Genomic DNA, 20,076 nt, shown 5'->3' with positions numbered 1-20,076 from the left:
TGCTCCTTTCTCTATCTGAGCTGCCCTTCCCCCTAGAATGCCCAGCTAGCCTCTAAGCCATGGAGTAATCCTCCTGGTACTGATCTTGGCTATTCTTGGGTATTAATCTCCTATTTTGTTATTTTATGTCCCCCAGATGAATGCAATCTTTCTATGTCTATCCCTGTCTTTCTGACTCATTTTGCTTAGCATGATACTTTCCATATTGTACCACTTGTATGTAAATTTCATGACTTCATCTTTTCTAACAGCTACATAGTACTCCATTGTGTAGATGTACCAAAGTTTCTCTAACCAGTCATCTGTTCTTGGGCACTCAGGTTTCTTCCAGTTTCTGGCTATTGTAAAGAGTGCTGCAATGAACAAACAAGAGCAGATGTCACTTCGACTATATATTTTTGCTTCTCTGGGATATATTCCCAGGAGTGGTATTGCTGGGTCAAATGGGAGCTCAATCTATTCAGAACTCTGTTCTTGTTCTCAAAGGCAAAAGTTAGCATCTTTGTCTCCCCTCCTCATCTGGGCTCAGTTTGGAAGGTAAGGGACCGTGAGTCAGCATTCTTCTTTAACTAATTTTTGTTTTTATTTGAGTCTGCCATAGCGCAGAACGCTGCTGTCTCCCTGTCCTTGTACAGCTGTACGTGCCCCAAATGGAGATCAAACTAGACAGAAGTTTATTTCTGTCTCAGCCATCATAGTTTGTGCGCAGCCAACCATTTCATGAAGTAAAAGATCCCAGCTCTTCAATATTATTCCTTTACCATCCTCTTTTGATCTAAGGAGGCTTTTTCAGGCTTTGAAGCTGTATCTATATTCACACTAGAAAATGAGGCAGGCCCCCATTTGGATGTTATATCAACTCATCCAAAATCTTATACCATGAGCTGAAAGGTATGCTGAAAAGTTTACATGGGTGGGCTTTACATTGGCCAACTTCAGTTAGTTTTTATTTAGTTCCATTCGGCAGCATTTGGGGGTTACCAGTGCTTAGGACTGGGGTACAGGGTGATGATGTGATACTGGGGCCCAAAAATCAGGGCTTCACTCATGCTTTATAATCTAAGCCACATCTCTAGTCTGAGACTCCAATATTTTACAGGAGAAAACTGATCTCTTAAACTTGTAAACAACTTGTAAACAACCCTGACAATTAACTAAAGTATTAAAATTATATTTATTTACAAGTTCAGTAATTATAATGACTTGCTTTGCTAAGACGTATTATTTTATTCTGATAAGTTCATTCCTGAATATGCATGCTTCCTTGGAAGGAACTGTCAGTGAGAGACTAATTTGGTTTTATCCTACTGGGAACCCTAAATATTAAGCCATTTTGTACAGAATTAGTGCTACTTGTTCAGACCCAGCCATGATTAAAATTTATGTTATTTTCAGTGATTTCGAATAGGCGGTGTCTTCAAAGACTATTCTTATTATAGTCCCTATTTGCTAAATTAAACTTTCCTATGGCAAGAAAAATTCTTCAGTGAGAAATAAAAGCTGAATATTAATCTGCAAACAGGGATAACCTCTATTTCTTGTCTTCCTGCAGTTGCCTTCCAAGGTTACAATAAAGCAGTTCTATATTTTGTTGATTCTGAGTTCACCAGTTCCTCTCTTTAATCTTTTGTTTATCCAGTACTTCCACCTCCATCCTCCTGTTTCCCCTTCAAGAACTCAGAAATACACAAGGCCAAGGGAGTCTTGTTTACCCATCCATATAATAACACTATTATCTGTCAGTGTAGCTTATTTCTCTACTTCCTTCTGGTCAAATCAGTGTATTAAAGTTAGATTTCTTTTTATCCAAGAGTAGCTTACCTGCCACATAAATTCTTTTGAGAAAGGCAGGTTAGCTTAGCCAAGGGTCAGTGAGATCGTATCCTAAATAGCTCTCTCTTCTGCATCTGGACGGTTGTGGAGGTCACGGCATCTAACTGAGTTGTTGTTTCGCCTTGGCATAATCTGCATTATGCTTTGCTGAAATGAAATAATGCTTCTTTCAACCCATTTTCATATGTGGGGTATTTCATATATGGGGTATCATTGATGCCAGTAGCATCAATGATAACTCTGAGGGAGAGTCCGGTCGTCATCATCTAAAGTTACCCGTCTTCCTCAATCACCATTTTTGTCTCTACCATCCATGTCTACTCCCTTTTAATAGTTTACTTTGGATCTGTCAATTACTTGTTGAAATCCTGAAATTCTGTTTACATTTTTTGCTAGCCAGCTCAAACTTCTGGGGATAACATATTTCATTGCCAAATACATGAAAGTGGTCTGTCTTAAGACATTCTCCAGAGTATCTCGTATATGTTACAAAGAAAGTCCTCTAGATAAGACATTGGATTTGTGAGAATAATCTCATCTCAAGCTTTCATGACACAGTATTAAGCAGCTGCAGAGGCAATAAAGACAAAGCTGCTAGGTCATCCCTTGGAATTCCCAAGACACATATTTTTAACATTTGCATACTTATTTACATAAATTTTGTATGCTCCATTCAAAAGGTGCTGACTCCAATTATGTAAAATAAAGCATGAAACACCTCTTGATCTGAGGGTGAATCACCACACATTCTAGACTTGCTTGCCTGCTGCCTATCTCTGACTTCTCACTCTCTGCCCCAAGTTATTCACATCCTTTATACCTGCTCTCACATCATAACTATTAAGGAAAAGAATCATTAAATTGGCTTACAAGAATGGGGGTGGCTCTAAGTGTTTTTTGTTTTTCTGTTAAGAGCTCACACCAAGATCCTCTGTTTTCCAGCTGGGATTTTCACAAGACATAACAAGAAAAAAATATGGTCTTGCTTCAGCTTGTGGTATTAATGATTTGAATGGTAAAAATCTAGTTCTAGATTTCAGCCTTCCACCCCACAAAAATTTCCTTGGCAGTGAAAAGATTTATGATTTTAGGCAAATGACCTTTGGTTTACTTCTCCAACTTAAAGGCTGCTATTGACCCCTTTAATCAAAGTTTGACTTTGTTTACTTTTTCCATTTCTGTTTATCTTCAGATAAAGGACAACAGAACTGATGGAAAATGTATTCATTGTTTATTTATTTACTATTTGGGGCCATATTGGATGGCGCTTTGAGCTTAATCCTTGCTCTATGCTCAGGAATCACTCCTGGCAGAACTCAGGGAGCCATATGGGATGCTGGGATTGAATCTGGGTCAGCTGTGCAAGGTCAACTTATTCACTGTGTTATCTCTCTGGCCCCTTCTTATCTATTTTACAGAAAATGTACTAAGTTCCAATGCCAAAGCTATGAGGAGAAAAGAAATCAAGATTATCCTTTGGTAGAATCCCACTCAATCCAAGATAGCCCTGTGTCACTATGCAGAGGCCTACCACCTACCTGAAATCTCATCCTGGCGGAAGGAAGCCCTAACTCCCCTATCCTCAAGGGAGAGACCCTTGAGAATCATGGAGGAAGTTCATATCACTGAACCAAGAATGGTCTTTCTACACTTGATTTCCTTTCATTCTCTGAAAAGCAATCCCCCAAAGTGACTCCCTGCCATTTTTATACTGAATTTAGTGTTTCTGATCAGGTTTAGACAAGACTAAGTTCATGACTTTCTCTTGGGTTGAAATGAAATTTAGTCAAGAGAGTCCTCCAGGGTTCACTGACTTCTGACCTCAGCCTTTGAAATAACTTTTCTTGATTCCCACAAAGTGGTGGTCTATTTGGAGCTCGTACAAACAAAACTAAATTAGTAGGGTTAGAGGGGACAGCTCAGGGGACAAAGCAGAGGATGCCGGAGCAGGTGTCAACACAAATTGTGACATTCAGGGTGTGTCATGTTTATATGTTGTATTAATCTTTGGGTTAAAAAATATGTCTTTCACTTGGAACCAACGTCAGCAGAGAGAAGTGCAACTCTCACTGAACACAAAGTTCAGAGAAACTCAGCCCCCAGGAACGTAGGCTACTCTTCTGCTATGCCTGCAAAATGTCAGATTCGTTGACAGCACGGGCAGAAGACTTCCTTTTCAGCAGGGATTTCACACTTCTGCAGACAGCTGCCTTGGCAAGACTCACAGTCAAGGCAAAATGACCAAGAGTCAGCCAGAAAAATAGATTTATTTCCTTTTTAAAACTGCAAAAACTCTGGTTCTGCTGACACGTATCTCCGAGTTAGAGAGAAAAATCTCTACTGAAAAATATATACATACATTTTTTTGGTTTGGAGACTGCACCTGGCTCTTCTCAGGTCTTATTCCTGACTCTGTGCTCAGAGGTAGTGTGTGGTGCAGGGGATTAAACCTGGGCTGGCCACATGCTAGGCAAGAGGCCAACACACTGTGCTATCTCTCTGTCTGGCCCTCCCCGAATTTTTTTATTTGTGCCCCCAGTAACTTTTATCCAAGATGTTCAATTGTGCGTGTCCTAGCAATACACTACAGTAACAAAGGACAAGAAGTCAAATGGGTATTCTAGAAGACCACAGTCTTTACATGCCGTGTGTTTGGAAAGCATCTTCTTATACTCGCTATAGTTTTGCTTCTCATCCTGACATACAACACTTCAACTTCTTCCACTTCCTTTTCCTGAGATAAGGAAAATTGGGCCTGTGCTTCCACTAAGCTTACTAGGTGTGTTACTTTTCATGCAGTTATTCGAGTTGCATCCTTGGTTGACTGCTTGAATACGTCATAAATGAAATAGGTCAAAGGATCCTGGAACTTGTGGATTCATATTAAGTGATTCATTCTGTTGACATGTCCATGAAGCAGGTACTATGGCGGTGCCTTTTACAGGTGTCTTGTTCAAATTCACAGGAAGCTGGGATTTCTGTCCACACAGGCTGGCTCCACTAGCCCCTCACTCACAACTGTTGGTTGGCACTCCCTGGTGTGACCAGAAGGGGTGATTTCACATTCCAAGTAGTAGGAGTTCAGGTAAAGCCCATCATTTCTATTCTACAGGCAAAAACTTTCATTCCACATGGTAACTCAAGTAACAGATACTACATTAGGATGAGGTAGCTTTGTAGTCGGATTTCACACCAACACATGTCAAAAGGGATCAGTTCAAACACCGCCACCCCACCACCCCACCCTATCCCCGCCCAAATACCACTTGGTGGGAAGAGAATTAAGAAAGAGTAGATGCAGGTAAAGCTCTCTTTCTGTGAGGAGGCAGAAGGCACATGTCCCTTTGTAAGGGCGACAGACATTTGCAAGGTTGTCTGTCTTTTCTGTCCTTTCCTAGGGCAGCTAATCACTGGAGACTTTTACCACTGGAAAATAACCAACTCGATTCTGAATAACAAACTTACCCAATAATATCTTTTAAATTCATTTCCTCCACTGACTCACCACCTCACCACTCATTACCCTTATAGGCCAAACCCCTTTGCCTTTCTCTGTCATGACCACTTACTGGTTTTTGTTACAATGGCACATCAGCCTCAAATATAACTACGCCTCTGGGTCTCCACCTTCTGATTAGAGTCTGCTGATGCATGTTGGGCTGGAGCAATAGCACAGCGGGTAGGGTGTTTGCCTTGCACGCGGCCGACCCGGGTTTGATTCCTCCATCCCTCTCAGAGAGCCCAGCAAGCTACCGAGAGTATCCCACCTGCACGGCAGAGCCTGGCAAGCTCCCCTTGGCATATTCAATAAGCCAAAAACAGTAACAAGTCTCACAACGGAGACATTGCTGGTGCTTGCTCGAGCAAATCAATGAACAATGGAAGGACAGTGCTATGCATGTCAGGGGAGACACCCCACTGGCCCCTCTTACTTCCAGCACCATGCCACTACCCTACCAGTTCCACCATTTCACAGTGACTATGCTCCCAGAGAGCCACAGTGGGCACAGCAGTAAAGGGGCAGTTAGACTAGACCTGTGGCAAAAGAAGCCCTGCTAGACTCTGAATCTGGAATTCTTTGCTGGTAAGAAGCAGAAAAACCTGAAGTAACACAAGAAGGAGTCTACATCTGGTATCCCTCCCAATGAGATGCCCACACGTGCATGAGAGAGGAAACCCAGTAGGCCCAAGTCAAACCGGAAGACTGACCCACACTCAGGACTTGTCTTCTGATTCTCTCGAACCCTGCCATCTTTCTCCACAGAGAGCACTGCTTTAAAATCAAGTCTTTATTTCAGTGTACATGTCCCTTCTGTGCATTCTCACTGGGGTTAGTCAAAGAATGAGTCCTTGGGATACTGAGAAATTCCTAGCACTCTAGCAGTCATAATAATCACTGGTTGTGGTTTTAGAGAATCTCTCTCTTTCTTGCTCTCTCTCTCTCTCTCTTTCTCTCTCTCCTTTCCATTTCTTTCCATTTTGTTATTCCATAAACTGAACTTAAGAAGGAAAGTTTTCTTCCTTTCACACAACAGAATGACTGAACGCAACTCCTGACTTCTAACAAGTTCTGAGAGTCAAAGAGCTGAGAAATTAGGGCTTGAGGGGACTCAGGGAGGACATTCCTGGGATAAAAGTGGAGGCACAAGCAGAGGCTAAAGAATCTCAGACCAAGGACCCTCAGTGCAACGTCGTGTCTAGGAACAGTATCACTAAGGTCAACAAAATTAAAACGTGAACAACGTAACCCACTTCTAATGTGATTCATTTGACTCATTCACCTACAGAGCTTAAGACGACAGTCAATAGACTCAGATCATTACTCTTGAACGAGAAATGGATTTCAGCTTACTTTGCCAACCGGTTTCTCAGTCAGTGGTCCCGTCGAGCAGACCGGTGCCAGGCTACTGTACATCGGAGGCTTCCATTGCTGTTCCTGCAACAGAGTGAAACAGAGTTCAGAGGTGTCACAAGCATCTCTGCTACACGGAACCATTTCCCTGTTTCTCATGGTCATGCCACAAGCACTTAAACTTAATGAATGTCACTTGAAATACCTCAGCCAGCATTTTTTTTAGTAACTGCTGTCTTCAGTCTGCAATCCTTGCAAACTCATTTAACCTTGTATAGGAACACAGTACAAAACCACTGATGACATTCTGAAAGAATTCCAACACACATGTTGACATAAATGTGAATATTTTTAGCTTAATGTGGAGAGATCTCAACTTAGTTTTTTTTTTTTTTTAACACATGGCATAGGAGGACACAGACATAGCGTAGACAGGACTCAGGGCTCAGTCCAGTCCTTCTATCTTCATGCTTATAGTAGGGGCTACTTTAATGGAGCCGCCATCTAGTCCTGGGTACATTTAGAAGCTTAAGCTGGTGCTGAAGTTTCAGTGGATATCACAAACTTGGTTTGGACCTGGCTTTGAGTGTTGGTCTTATGCTTACAAGAGAACCTGAGTCCCTTGATGTTGCAGACACAAGCACATTTCCAAATGGGGAAAATAATATATGCAAATGAATTAAGCTTGAAGCTTGTGCTTCAAGCTTTAAACACTCCTTGGGTGTTTAAAGCCCCAATGACCTTGCATGTATATTCATGACCTTGTGTTGTTGGCCTACCTCTTCTTCACATGTGTGTGGGTTCAAAACCTGGGGTGCCAGCATGCACACCAGTCCTTTGTGTTGTCCCCTCAACCCAAGATATTCCTATCTCAGTTAGATATTCCTAATCCAATCAGTGATTGGCATTTCTTGATGCCATTTCTGGGTCATGTTTGGCACTAGTTGTATGTGGTTCTTGGATTTGGTCCTATCAGCCCCAAACTGGCAGATCGTTAAAGTGGCTGATGAAAAGGTTTGAATCTTGTTTTTAAGTAAATAAACTTCACTAATGCCTTCTTGCATAAAAACAATGACCACAGGTAAACTTCTGGTTTTCAGATCTCCGATTTAACACTGGGTAATGTCTAAAGTTCTCTACTTGCTTCTCAAAATGCTCCCAATGACTTTTTAAACGGTTTTATTTTTACTTAAGTTCCAATTTTATCCTACAATTAGCTTAAACCTTAAACCACTTTTGGTTGCTTTGTTTTTCTTGAACAGGCTCCAATCTGCACTATTCTGGGTTCCTAAAATAGCCTTTCCTCGCTATCTGCCTGTGATTTCCTACCTGTGCTACAAAGTCTAGGTCAGTTCCTTAAGAAACATTTCTTGCTATTTTTCTCTCCTCAGAGTAGACTCAGAATAAATTTCTCCCACCACAGAGACCGTGTGCTATTATTAGAGCACTTGTCACTATCTTCTGGGAACACAGCTACTAGAAAGGCAGGGTTCTTGTTTTAGTTACCCCTGCATCCTGCACGATGTTGCACAATCTAACTCGGTTGTGGGTGGAATGCTTGTGTCTCTGTATAGGACATTTGGTAACATCCTTATCCCCAAGGTGGTGGCAATCAAGTATGATCTGGGAGATGATAGTCCTCATGGATGGGAGTCCTTATAAGAGAGGACCCAGAGAGCTTGTGTGTTGGCCACCTGAGGGTACTCTGCAGGCCAGAAGACAACCATCACCCAACCTGGGTGACACTTGACCTTGGACTTCTCATCTACAAAACCATGAGAAATAAACTTCTGCTTTTCCTAAGGCCCTCGCTCTGGGCCTGGTTGGAGTAACTTACTAAGACTAAGAACATATCCTATGTGATTCTTTTTTTTTTTATTAGCACACAGTTCTTTTTTGTCTCATGAATCTTTTTGTGTATGGGGAAACTTGTTTCCAAAACACCCCACCAGACTGACTCTCTCCAAACCCTCACCTCTAATTACCACACCACACTTTTTTACTCTTTTCAATCTTGCCAAAGGAGACTTAAAGAGGCTTTGTTATTGAAAGCAAATAACAACAACAAAAATCCCCTTCACTGGAGGTACCAGTAATCCCATAGAACAAAAAGGACCTTCAAAAATGAACCAGCAAGGATTGACCTAGCCCCACCTCCTGCTGTCCATTAATTGGTGGCATTTCCTTCGTGAAAAGCAGATTTTTTTTTCCAGTGGATCTAAGAAAGGAATGGAGTCTGGCCCTGTGGAATCCCTACCCCTGCTGTTACTAATTACCTCACCTTGGGCAAATTACTTGTACTCTCAACAAGGGAGGCCCTGCCTGTAAAAGTGGTTTGTATTATTTATACACCTCTTGCAGGGGATTTTGAGGCTAATTGTGGAGATACCCGTGGCCCAGAAAGACAAAGCAAAATTCCTGGGAGCATGCAGGGTCGTGCAGCGTGCACTTAGGAGAAGCCGTTCAAACCCCTGACTTTGTCCCTCTTCTGAAAACTGGGATAATACTCCAAGTCTAAGAGAAGGGAATCTCTGCCCATCAGGGGTTAAACTGAGAGGAGCAAGACTCCTTTTTGTAGGTCCTGTTGCAGGCATCACAGTTTAATTACTATCAAAGTCTGCTGGCCCACGTCCCCACCATATTAGTGAACGCATGAATGAAAGTTCCAAAGGATCCCACTGCCAAATGCCACCTTCCAGAGATAAAATGACACTGCACGGGACCAGGAAAGTGGCCAAAATAAATCAACTTGAGATTATAGCTGCTTTTTTTTTTTTAAAGGAAAATAACATGTGCACTGCTGATGATCAGGAACACAATTCGGCTAAAAGAAAGTCAATCTGCAGATACAGTTGAGGAATCCAAAGAACTCTGCCCTTCCCTCTGAGGCTGGTCCAGTTGCTATGGCAACGTGCAGCTAGCTTTCTAAGGCTGTTGTACAGACTGATTTACTTTTTTGAGAGTGAAGATTCCCTTGGCACGTTCGTATTATGGATACTTAAAGACTAAAACAACCAACCCAGCAGTTGTGGCACACACAGAGATTTATTATCTATAAATTATTTGTTGGATAATTCTGGATCACGTATTGAAAGGAATGTGTGGTTCTGTTTGTTTGCAGGTGCAGGGGTGGGGTGCAGCTTCCCCAGTATACTTGGAGACCTTGGTTGGGTTGAGGGTCACACTCAGATGTACTCAACACGATGGTGTGGACCTTAGTATTCAGTCCCTGGCCGGCGATATGGTGTTGCTCAGACTAAATTTTTAGCTGGGGACCACCAGACCATATGTGGGGCGCTAGGGATCAGATTTGAAGCCTTCTTTATGCAAGACACAAACATGAACAAAGCCCTTGGAGCTATCTAACTAGCCCCAAGAGAATTTTTGAAATAATGTCTTTGCATGCTGAACCAACAGTGATGGAACTATAGGGATCAGCATATAGCATTTCCCCTTTCCCTTAAATCCCCTCACTTGGGGCTTTTCACATAGGGTTTTGCTGTTGCTGTGGTTGAGGGCAGCAGAGTGGCTGCGGGCAGATCATTTCACATCCACTTTACTATTGGCTACTGTTGGCGATGTTTGTCCTGCAGATGAATGTGGCTCAAATACAACAGCAGAGAATCAGAGAAAAGTCATTAGCGCCACAGGCCAATCAGCTATCTGCTCCAACTCTGCAAAATGAGGGCAGTCACTGCCCCCTTCTCGCCTTTCCATCTCTTCAGAGCACGGCCCAGAAGCTACAGAAGTGCTCAGAGAGCTTCACATGGTGGCTGCCTGGTGTTCCTTTCTAAGACTGAATTCCTGAAAGGAGACCAAAAAGGCAGCGAAGGCCTTGAACTCGAATTATAACCTTCAGTGTTTATCCTGGTGCCTGAAATAGAATGGCGAGTTCCAGTGCAAAAGGACAGAAATCATGTCAAAGTTTTTTGGTTTTGGTTTTTTTGTTTGTTTGTTTGTTTGGTTTTTTTTTGTTGTTTTTTTTTTGTTTTTTTTTTTTTGCTTTTTGGATCACACCCAGCAATGCACAGGGGTTACTCCTGGCTCTGCACTCCTGTACTCAGGAATTACTCCTGGCGGTGCTCGGGGCAACATATGAGATGCCGGGAATCAAACCCAGGTCGGTCGCATGCAAGGCAAACACTCTACCCTCTGTGCTATCTTTCCAGCCCCATCATGTCAAATTTTTGAGGGAAGACACAGGGGTCGCCTGGGGTTCTGTTAGTTGGTGGAGCCGTATGTCTGTCAGTCCAGATGGCATCTACTTAAAGGGGTGTCCCTGGGTGACTCCAATAATCCCAATCCTGATCATTCTAAAGGAAAGAGTGCCTGCTTCCTCGGACATCCTGCTTTCACACTCCACAGTGCACTTAGACACTGGGGTCCATCAACTGCCTGATCTTCCTGGGTGGAGGAAAATGTGGTCCTTTTTGAGACAGAAGCAGATTCTGCCCCAGGGATGGCCATTCTTCTCTCCATTATTTATCCAGGACACAAGCAACCATGCTCGAAATCTCTAGAAGGCTTTCGAAGAACGGTGAAATAACGTTTTAGCTCCTTGTTATGCTCCACTCACACGTGGTTTTCAGAGGCCTCGCTGCTGAGGGAATTGTGACATTCTGAACACACCACGGGAACGAAGGGAGAGAAAGTTCCGGAGAAAGGAAGTATCCGGATGACTGCTCTGGCTGGTCCCTCTCTCTTCCCCATGCCCCCTGGTCCCCCCAACCTGCTGACAGAGGCTCCCCCACCAGAGCCGTGGGTTCACCCCACCCAGCCCAGCTGAGTTTCCTTTCTTGGAAGGGTCAAGCATGCAGACAGAGGTGAGGTGGCCTTGGAAGGGAGGAGGTCTGGGTGGAGGGCCATTAAATGTTGACTCACTCAGGCTTGACCAGACTTCCTCCCTTTTTCCACACTCAAGTACAATTCTGGTGAACTTTAGTTAACTGTGCCTACTGCTAAGCTTTCCCACTTCCTTTTGGGGTTTTTATCACAGACTGACACTGGCTCTGGTGTATAAAAATCCCCTCCCCTCAGAACCGGCAGAGTGAAGATCACAGGGGAAGTTGGAGGGTCGGGTGGTTGGTTCAGTGCTTACGCTTTCTCCTTTTCTGTACAGAATCCTGTCCCGCTCGGTCCTATTCAGAGGTTCTCCAGAACCTCCCCTGGTATCCAAATTGTTGAAAAACTGCCGTCTGTGTTTGCATTTATCTCCCACCCCCTTTTTTTGGTTTTGTTTTGGTTTTTGGGTCATACCTGGCAATGCACAGGAATTACTGGCCGGCTCTACACTCAGGAATTACTCCTGGTGGTGCTCAGGGGACCATATGGGATGCTGGGAATCAAACCCGGGTTGGCCATGTACAAGGCAAACGCCCTACCTGCTGTGCTATTACTCCAGCCCCTATCTTTCCCTTTCTTGGATATTTTACACTATAACTTTTAGGGGTCCCTGCGTTTTCCCCTCCCTTTCCTATGTTCTATGCATAGTCAGAACCTTCGGAACCTAAGGCAAGGCAGCTATGAATAAGAACCTTAAGGCTGCTGAAGCCCCCAGTGGGCCTTGAAGAAGCAGCAGGGGGTCGCCCTTCACCAGATGCTCTGACTCAAAAGAACGGTTTTGGTAGTTTTTGGTGGTGCTCAAGGCTGTTCTATTTCTTCAGGCCCCTTCTCTGAGTTTCTTGCCACCTTCCTCCAAATCCATGTATGTTTAACTTCATTTGCATCTCACGCATCCATGTTCCACTATCATGTAACACGTTTTCTGCATCGTTACATCTTATATGAATTCGTAATATTTAGTGTCTACATCATATTCCACCCGCCGGACAGAGCATAATGTATCTATCTGATAACTTGATAGGTATAGTGACTACTTAATTTTCTCTGTAATTTTGGGGGGTTTAAAGCATCATTTTACTGATATAATTCACCTACCATACATTTTGCCCCTATAAATAAAGCAGCATTCAGTGTTTCTTAGTGTGCTCACAGCACGATGTAGGTATTCTGCAACATAATTTTTGAGTATTTTAGTCTCTGATCAAAAGAAACCCTTTAGCTCTCAGTAGTCACTTATCATCATTCTTTTGCTAATGAAACCCCAGAAAAATGACGATCTAACTTTCTCTCTTTTTGGGTTCTTATTCTGAACATTGTATATTCATGGAATCATCAATATGTGGCCTTTAGTGACTTTCACTTAGTATAATGTTCTCAAAATCATGTTCTGGCAGGCATTGTCACTTCACCATTTTTTATTTATAAAATATTTCATTGAATAAATATATCATGTTTTATATATATATATTCATTCATTTCACTGGTTTCCACTTTGGGGTGATCATGAATAAGGAACCTAAGAACATTCATGTACAGGTATTTAAGTGATCCCACCAAGTATTTCGGGAAAGTTCTCTTTTCCCTGTGTTGTATATATAGGGCTGGGAATGCTGAATCTTCCTTTCACATTTTGTACAACTACCAAACTGCTTTCTGTCTGTGGACTTATTTCTTTGGAATATATCTCTAGAAGTAGAATTCCTGTGCCAGACATACAGACATTTTTATGGCTCTTGTTATTTACTATACAATTGTAGCTTTCCCAAAGGGTTGGACAAGTTCTCACAGCTATGACTCAGATATAACCCATATGTATGTACACACACACACGCGCGCCCTATGCTACTTTTCTTTTTTTGCAGCCCTTATGAGGCGGTTACCACAATTAACTTCATGTTTATAGGTGAAGACACTAAGGACCATGGAAGTTAAGTAATTGTGTCAGATGACCAACCAAAGGAATACAACACAACTTTTATGAGCTTCATAGACTTTAAGTCCCTCTTTCCAATATGCTCCTGGTTTCAATGAGTAATTGCTGACTATCTCTCTAGCTTGTCATTTCTTCAGTTTGTGTCACAATGAAACAATAAGCATAGAGTCAGAGCCGCAGGATGACACTTAAGTCTTCTGACTTGTTTGTTTGGTGATCTCTAAGCAGCAGTCAAATATTGCTAAGCCTCAGTTTCTCCTATTTTAAATGTAAAATAGAATGATACCAGCATCAGAGGATTGAAATTAACGTAGAATTTACCCAAGGAAATTTAAATAATTAACACTAAGATTTTTAATGTTCATGACATGTCTTGTTGCTATTCTTCCACAGTGCCATCTTTAGAGTGAAACATCGGATATATATGTAACTGAATAAACAGTTATTTAATTAATTTACTGAGGAGGGCCACACCCAGCAGTGTTCAGGGCTAACTCCTGGCTCTGTGCTCAGGGACCACTTCTGACTGAACTCAAGGCCAGGTACTGAACCCAGGTTGGTCACATGCAAGGCAAGCATTTTACATACCGTACTATTGTTCTAGTCCCAATAGATTTATTTTCTTATTGTCAATAAACAAATAACCCTCATAGTATCAGAACTTATCTGTGTCATGTTTATAAGATGTTTTGTTTAAAGGTGTTAAAGGCTTAAATATTTTAATAAAACTATAATTATAGATTAGAAAAATTATAAGAGGTAAAATACATCATTCAGATGTTTAAGTTTGCTCCCTTTTAATTAAAAAATTTCCCAAACTTTTACATTATCATCATAATTATACGTATGGGCTGGAGCGATAGCACAGAGGGCAGGGAGTTTGGCTTGCAGATGGCCGAACTGGCCAACCTGAGTTCGATTCCTATGCCCCTCTCGGAGAGCCCGGCAAGCTACCAAGAGTATCTCGCCCGCATGGCAAAACTTGGCAAGCCACCCATGATGTATTCAATATGCCAAACACAGTAACAATTGTCACAATGGAGACGTTACTGGGCCCGCTCGAGCAAATCAATGAACAACAGGAGGACAATGCTACAATGCTACAAAATTTATTGAGAATAAAACTTAGGATTAAAACCAAAAAAACCTGGAGAGTATTTTAGATAATTTTTAAAGTAATCAATTATGAGTTAATCAAATACTAACTTCATGAGACTGGTAGAGGGGCTCAGTGGTAGAGAGTCTGACTTTGCAAGCATGAGGTCCTGAGTTTCATCCTTTGCACCTCCAAAACAAAACAAAACATACCAACTCCTTGCTCCATCCTTCATAAAATCAAATGCTTATACCATAAATTTATGCCTGATGCAAAGAACCTTATAAATAATAAAACAATAATACAGTGGAAAAAGTCAAGCTATTTAGTTTGAAGTTCTGACTTTAATACTTTTTTATATGTGAACCCTTTAAAATATGCTATATTTCAGCAATAAAAATATCGCATATAATTTTCTAAAGAAGCTCAGGTAAAGAAATGTATCTGGAAGCACTCACCCAGCAATACATAAAAAATATTTTGCCTCTTTGGAACATCAAAACCAAGACATGTAACACCACACAACACTTCATTTACTTGTATGATATGGACACAAAATGCCCTAAGAGTTCCAAAAAGATAAGACAGAGATGGAAATAGAATATGAAAAAAACATCAAATGCGGGAAGAACCAGTTCACCTATTTCTGGCACAGTCCTCGTGAGTCACTGGAAATTAACTTCATATTCGAAATGATCCCAGAAATCTGGGCTTTAAGAGGTCAGAATCCAACAGGAATTCTTAAAAGAGGAAGAGAGAGAGTTTGGGATACCATAACCAGCATTCCTACAGACAGGGGATGCTAGGAGATGTGGAGTCCATTTGGCATTGGGGGGGGGGGGGGGTGTGGAGGGGGCGGGGAGGTAGGACCAAATGGGTAAGTGACATCTTATGGACTAACCTGTCCCTTCAATTCAAATGCTGGAATTCTGACCTCTACACATCCGAATGTGACTATATTTGGAGGCAGTATCCTAATACTTATAACTAGCTCTGATTTTAATTTTATTCCTGTCCCATTCTCTCTTTCCATCTGCTGTTGTGGTGACTGGGTGAGAGGAAGGTTGCACACATCAGCAGGGTGCTGATGCATTAAAAATGCATCATATCAACACTGAGCATGTACTGGCGCTTGAACACGCAGTCATGGGGGCTTACAGAGATTTGTTCTCTTTAGCTTTGGTGCTTCCGCCAGATATTACACTTCCTGCACTTCCTGGCCATGGTGCTCACACAGCTATTAAGGTTCAATGCTCACAGAGCGGGGGGGAGTGTCTGCAACTCTTCTTTTGAGGGGCTTAGATACACTTGGTTGTAATGTGTCAGAATACTGCTTGTAACACCAATGATCAAGCAACTGAGCTGCCAGGGTCTTGCTCGGCACATGTGGAACACCAGGGATTTGAACTTGTGACCAGATACTTGCAAGACAGGTACCCAAACTTTTACCTTAGAATCACAATTATACATTTACTATTCATTGAATTAAAACCTTAAAAAAACGGTGTTATTCCTCCAGGCCCAATGCCTTTAGATGAAGAGAATATTTGGACATAGATACATATGAGGGCTGGAGCGATAGCACAGTGGTAGGGCGTTTGCCTTACACACAGCCAACATGGCCAACCCGAGTTCAATTCCTCTGCCCCTCTCGGAAAGCCCAGCAAGCTACTGAAAGTATCTCACCTGCACGACATAGTCTGACAAGCTACCTGTGATGTATTCGATATGCCAAACACAGTAACAACAAAAGTCTCCAATGGAGATGTTACTGGGCCTGCTCGAGCAAATCGATGAACAACAGGAGGACAGTGACAGCGACAGATACATATGAAAGGAAGACCATGTGAAGACAGGGAAAGAAGACAGCCATCTACAAGCCAGGAAAAAAAATGTCTCAGAAGAAGACAAATCTGAAGACACCTTGATTTCACACTTTGAGAAAATTCACACAACTGAGAAAATTCATTCTTATTCTTTTTTTTTTTTGCTTTTTTTGGGTCACACCCAGTGATGCACAGGGGTTACTCCTGGTTCTGCACTCAGGAATTACTCCTGGCGGTGTTCAGGGGACCATATGGGATGCTGGGAATTGAACTTGGATCGGCCGCATACAAGGCAAATGCCCTACCCGCTGTGCTATCACTCCAGCCCCTCATTCTTATTCTTAAAGTGATTCAGTCTAAGATGCCTAGTCATGTTACAGTTCAAACGAATGTAAGGCATCTTAAAAAAGAGAAGTCATATCGGGGTCAGAATTATAGAACAGTGAGTAGGGCGTTTGCTTTGCACACAGCCGACCCTGGTTCAATCTCCAGCATTCTGTCCAGTCCCCCAAGCCCACCAGGAGTAATTCCTGAGTCCAGAGCCAGGAGTAACCCCTTAAGATCGGTGAGTGTGGCCCAAAAACAGAAACAAAAAAAGAGAAATCATAGCAAGAAAGAAAGGTTTTGGGACAGAAGTCTTATAGAGCTTTTAGGCTGTGCCTACAAGAAAGATTTTCAAAGGATGTATCCAGAGGGGTGCCGTTATGATCAGCAACAAAGCAGAGGCGGAAATACGAAAGAGAGATGTTCTTCTTATCAACACTAAGGATGTGTTGGGGATACTCAGGTGACAAAGCTGTTCTTTCACCCTCAGGAACTCACCAAGTCAGCAAGAGCACAAAAGAAACCCTCATGAAAGTCAAAGAAGTCAGAGCAGGAGCGTGAGCAGGGGACCAAAAAAGAGGTTCAGGTGTTTCTGGAAAAGAAAATATCATAAGTGTTCAAAAAGAGGGAGGGTGTGTAATAAAAATACATGGTTAGGTTTTGTGTCCACCAAAAGAATTTCGTGCTGTTAGATCTTAAAGAATAGGCAGGAGAGAGGTGGAAACAGCATGATTCTTTGTTATACAAAGAATTCTGTTATACAAAGATTTGTTATACAAAGATTCAGGATTCTGTAGATTAAACAGATCCTATTTATTGCTCTTATCACAACTAATTGTTGAACAATATCAAAGAAAGTTTATTTTCATTTGGGGGGCTACATCTGGTATTTACTCCTGGCTCTGGGCTCAGGGATCACTTCTGGCAATGCTCCAGGGACCACATAAACTGTGCTGGCTACATGCAAGGCAAGTACCTTACTATCAAACATTCCAAGCTTATTTATTATCTATTCATTTACATCCAAAATAATTCAATTGTTTTGACTGTCTAATCTCTGGAAAAAAAAAGTCTTACCCATTTCTACAATTTACCCATTTCTATGACACACTGTTTCATTTATTTGGAATGAACTTTCATAGTCCCCAGAAATAGATTATAAATAATTATTTCTGCCCGTTTTAGAATTTTTTTTTTTGTTTTTTGGGGGAAGGGCCACATCTATCGATGCTCAAGGGTTTCTCATGGTTCTTCACTCAGAAATTACTCCAGGTGGAGCTTGGGGAACCATATGGAATGCTGGAGATTGAACCATGGCTAGCACCATACCTATGATACTATTGCTTCATTCCCTGGGTTTTAGAAATTTTTTAAATCTTAATTTTAAGTTTCTACATGAGAATTTTAATACCTGGAACATCCTTAAAAACTCTCCTGGTCAAATTAGGGAGAATTTAGGGATTCCAAATTGTAGACCCTAATCCCAAGATGACAGTGGATATGACTGAAGGATTCATCATTGGCAATCACTTCAGTTTTTGTTTTGGGCTTTTGGCATCACTTTGTTTTGTTTGCTTCGTTTTGGGGCCCCACCTGGCAGTGCTCAGGGCTTACTCCTGGCTCTGCATTCAGATATCACTCCTTGTGGGGCTTAATATGTGGTGTCAGAAATTGAAAAAATCCAATCTGAGAAAATTTAATTCCACTTTGGAATCCTGGCTTGTCTACAGGATCTGTTATTGTAACAATGTGAGTGTTTACTTCCTGTATTATCTCTTGGTCTCTTAAAAGTGTTCTTTAAAAAAAAAAATGGAATTGTTTCAATCACCTGTGCTCAGGGAATGCCCTCACTCCATTTTGTAAGCAGTATCTCCTGATGTTGAGTTAATACTGTGGTATTATGCACTTCCAAATAAAAGAAAAAGAGCTTGAATTTGAGTGGGGAGTAGGAAAAGAAAGACATAAAAACTTGCAACTATCTGAAGATACTGTGTGTCTCATTTATATTTGTGCTTTTTTTCCATGCAAAGAAAAAAATGCATATAGGTGATGTGAAGGATCAAGCTATAAATAAATGACAGTGGATACCCCTCTAGGTGACATTTTGGCAACAAACACTTTGGTCTTTGCTGCAGGTCCACTCTGACATTTGGGACCACCTCCGTGGCATCTTCTGGGCACTTGCTGAGGATTCAGGGCTTAAAAGAGTGCCACGTTTAGGAAAAAAATCGCTCTATTGGTGCCATTTTAAGTAATTTTATCCATAAGTGTTGCTTCATAAGGGAAATCTTGTTTAATAAGGGCTGTGGAGGGCACACAGGCATAGAAGAGAAACACACACTAGACACTTGCCACTCCTACTTGCATGTGGTATTCAGAAAGTCCAAGCATAACATCTCTAGTTCAGAGACTAAATCCAACTCAAAACTAAGCGTGCTCTGTCTGCGAGCAAATAAACAAGAATGACAATGGCCTCCGGAGATCACGGCCATTTCCATTTCAACCTGTGCTTGGGTCGTAATATAAAGAAAGGTAGTGTTTTAAGAAACACCCACAACCAAGAAACCTCCCCTTCTTTACTCATGGTCCTTTCCTATAAGCAATCACTTATGTCAAAATGGAGGGAAGGAAATGAAAAGTTAGGGCAGGATGCAGCTCTGTTTCCATTTAGTCTTTCCATTCTCAGCAATCAGGTGAAAATAGAAAGTGTTGGGAGAACGTGCTTCCTCAAGTAGTGAAATGGAAGCATTCGAGTTCTTAGTGCAGTGTGTCTAGGGTTTTGGTAAGAATGAAATACACAGACATGCATGCACAAGCTATTAAATATTAGTTTTATGATGTCAGTGAGTCTGCATGCATGTCAGAAACTCTGAGATTTACATTTAAGGGTAATATTGCACAATACAGAGAGAAATAATTATATTTATCCCAAAACCTAATGTTTCTCCAAATGTCACCTTATAAAGAGCAAATGAAAAATACCACCACGTTGGAAGACTGCAAATGAAAGGATAGCACTTCATATTTAGTACATGTGATGGCATTTCCCTCTGCTTTTTGAACCGACTGCTCTATGTTTACATTTTACAGAGGGCCTGAAATTAATGTAGCCAGTGGTGTTGAAAGTCAGAAAAATTGTCAGGTACCAATGCAATATTACCACTGACCTAAGCAAAACCAGAAATCACCAATCCTGTTGGTAAGCAGTTAAAAAATATCTGACAAAATGCAGTAGCACTTTAAAATCAGATTTGTCTGTATAATCTGTCATAGTATGCATTGTTTAATCGGTGCAACTTTTAGTCTTAGGCAAAATGAACTTGATATAATCTTCAAAGACAATGATACACTGTTCTTCACTTACTGCAGT

The 20,076-nt window shown here is 41.7% G+C and overlaps 1 protein-coding gene across 1 annotated transcript in view; it reads right to left on the bottom strand.

The window, feature by feature from the left end:
- RASGEF1B (RasGEF domain family member 1B) overlaps positions 1-20,076 on the bottom strand; it is a 415,260-nt gene that overhangs the window by 172,893 nt on the left and 222,291 nt on the right. The window contains exon 2 of the mRNA XM_056111408.1: positions 6,686-6,769. Coding sequence (XP_055967383.1) covers positions 6,686-6,748 — 63 coding nt within the window. The 5' untranslated portion in view covers positions 6,749-6,769. The remainder of the gene's footprint in view (positions 1-6,685; positions 6,770-20,076) is intronic.

Source organism: Sorex fumeus, unplaced genomic scaffold, assembly GCF_029834395.1.
Source record: "Sorex fumeus unplaced genomic scaffold, SorFum_2.1 ptg000013l, whole genome shotgun sequence".
Taxonomy (NCBI): Eukaryota; Metazoa; Chordata; class Mammalia; order Eulipotyphla; family Soricidae; genus Sorex; species Sorex fumeus.
Note: the sequence above shows the minus strand (reverse complement) of the source record. Positions and strands in the feature narration are given on the sequence as shown.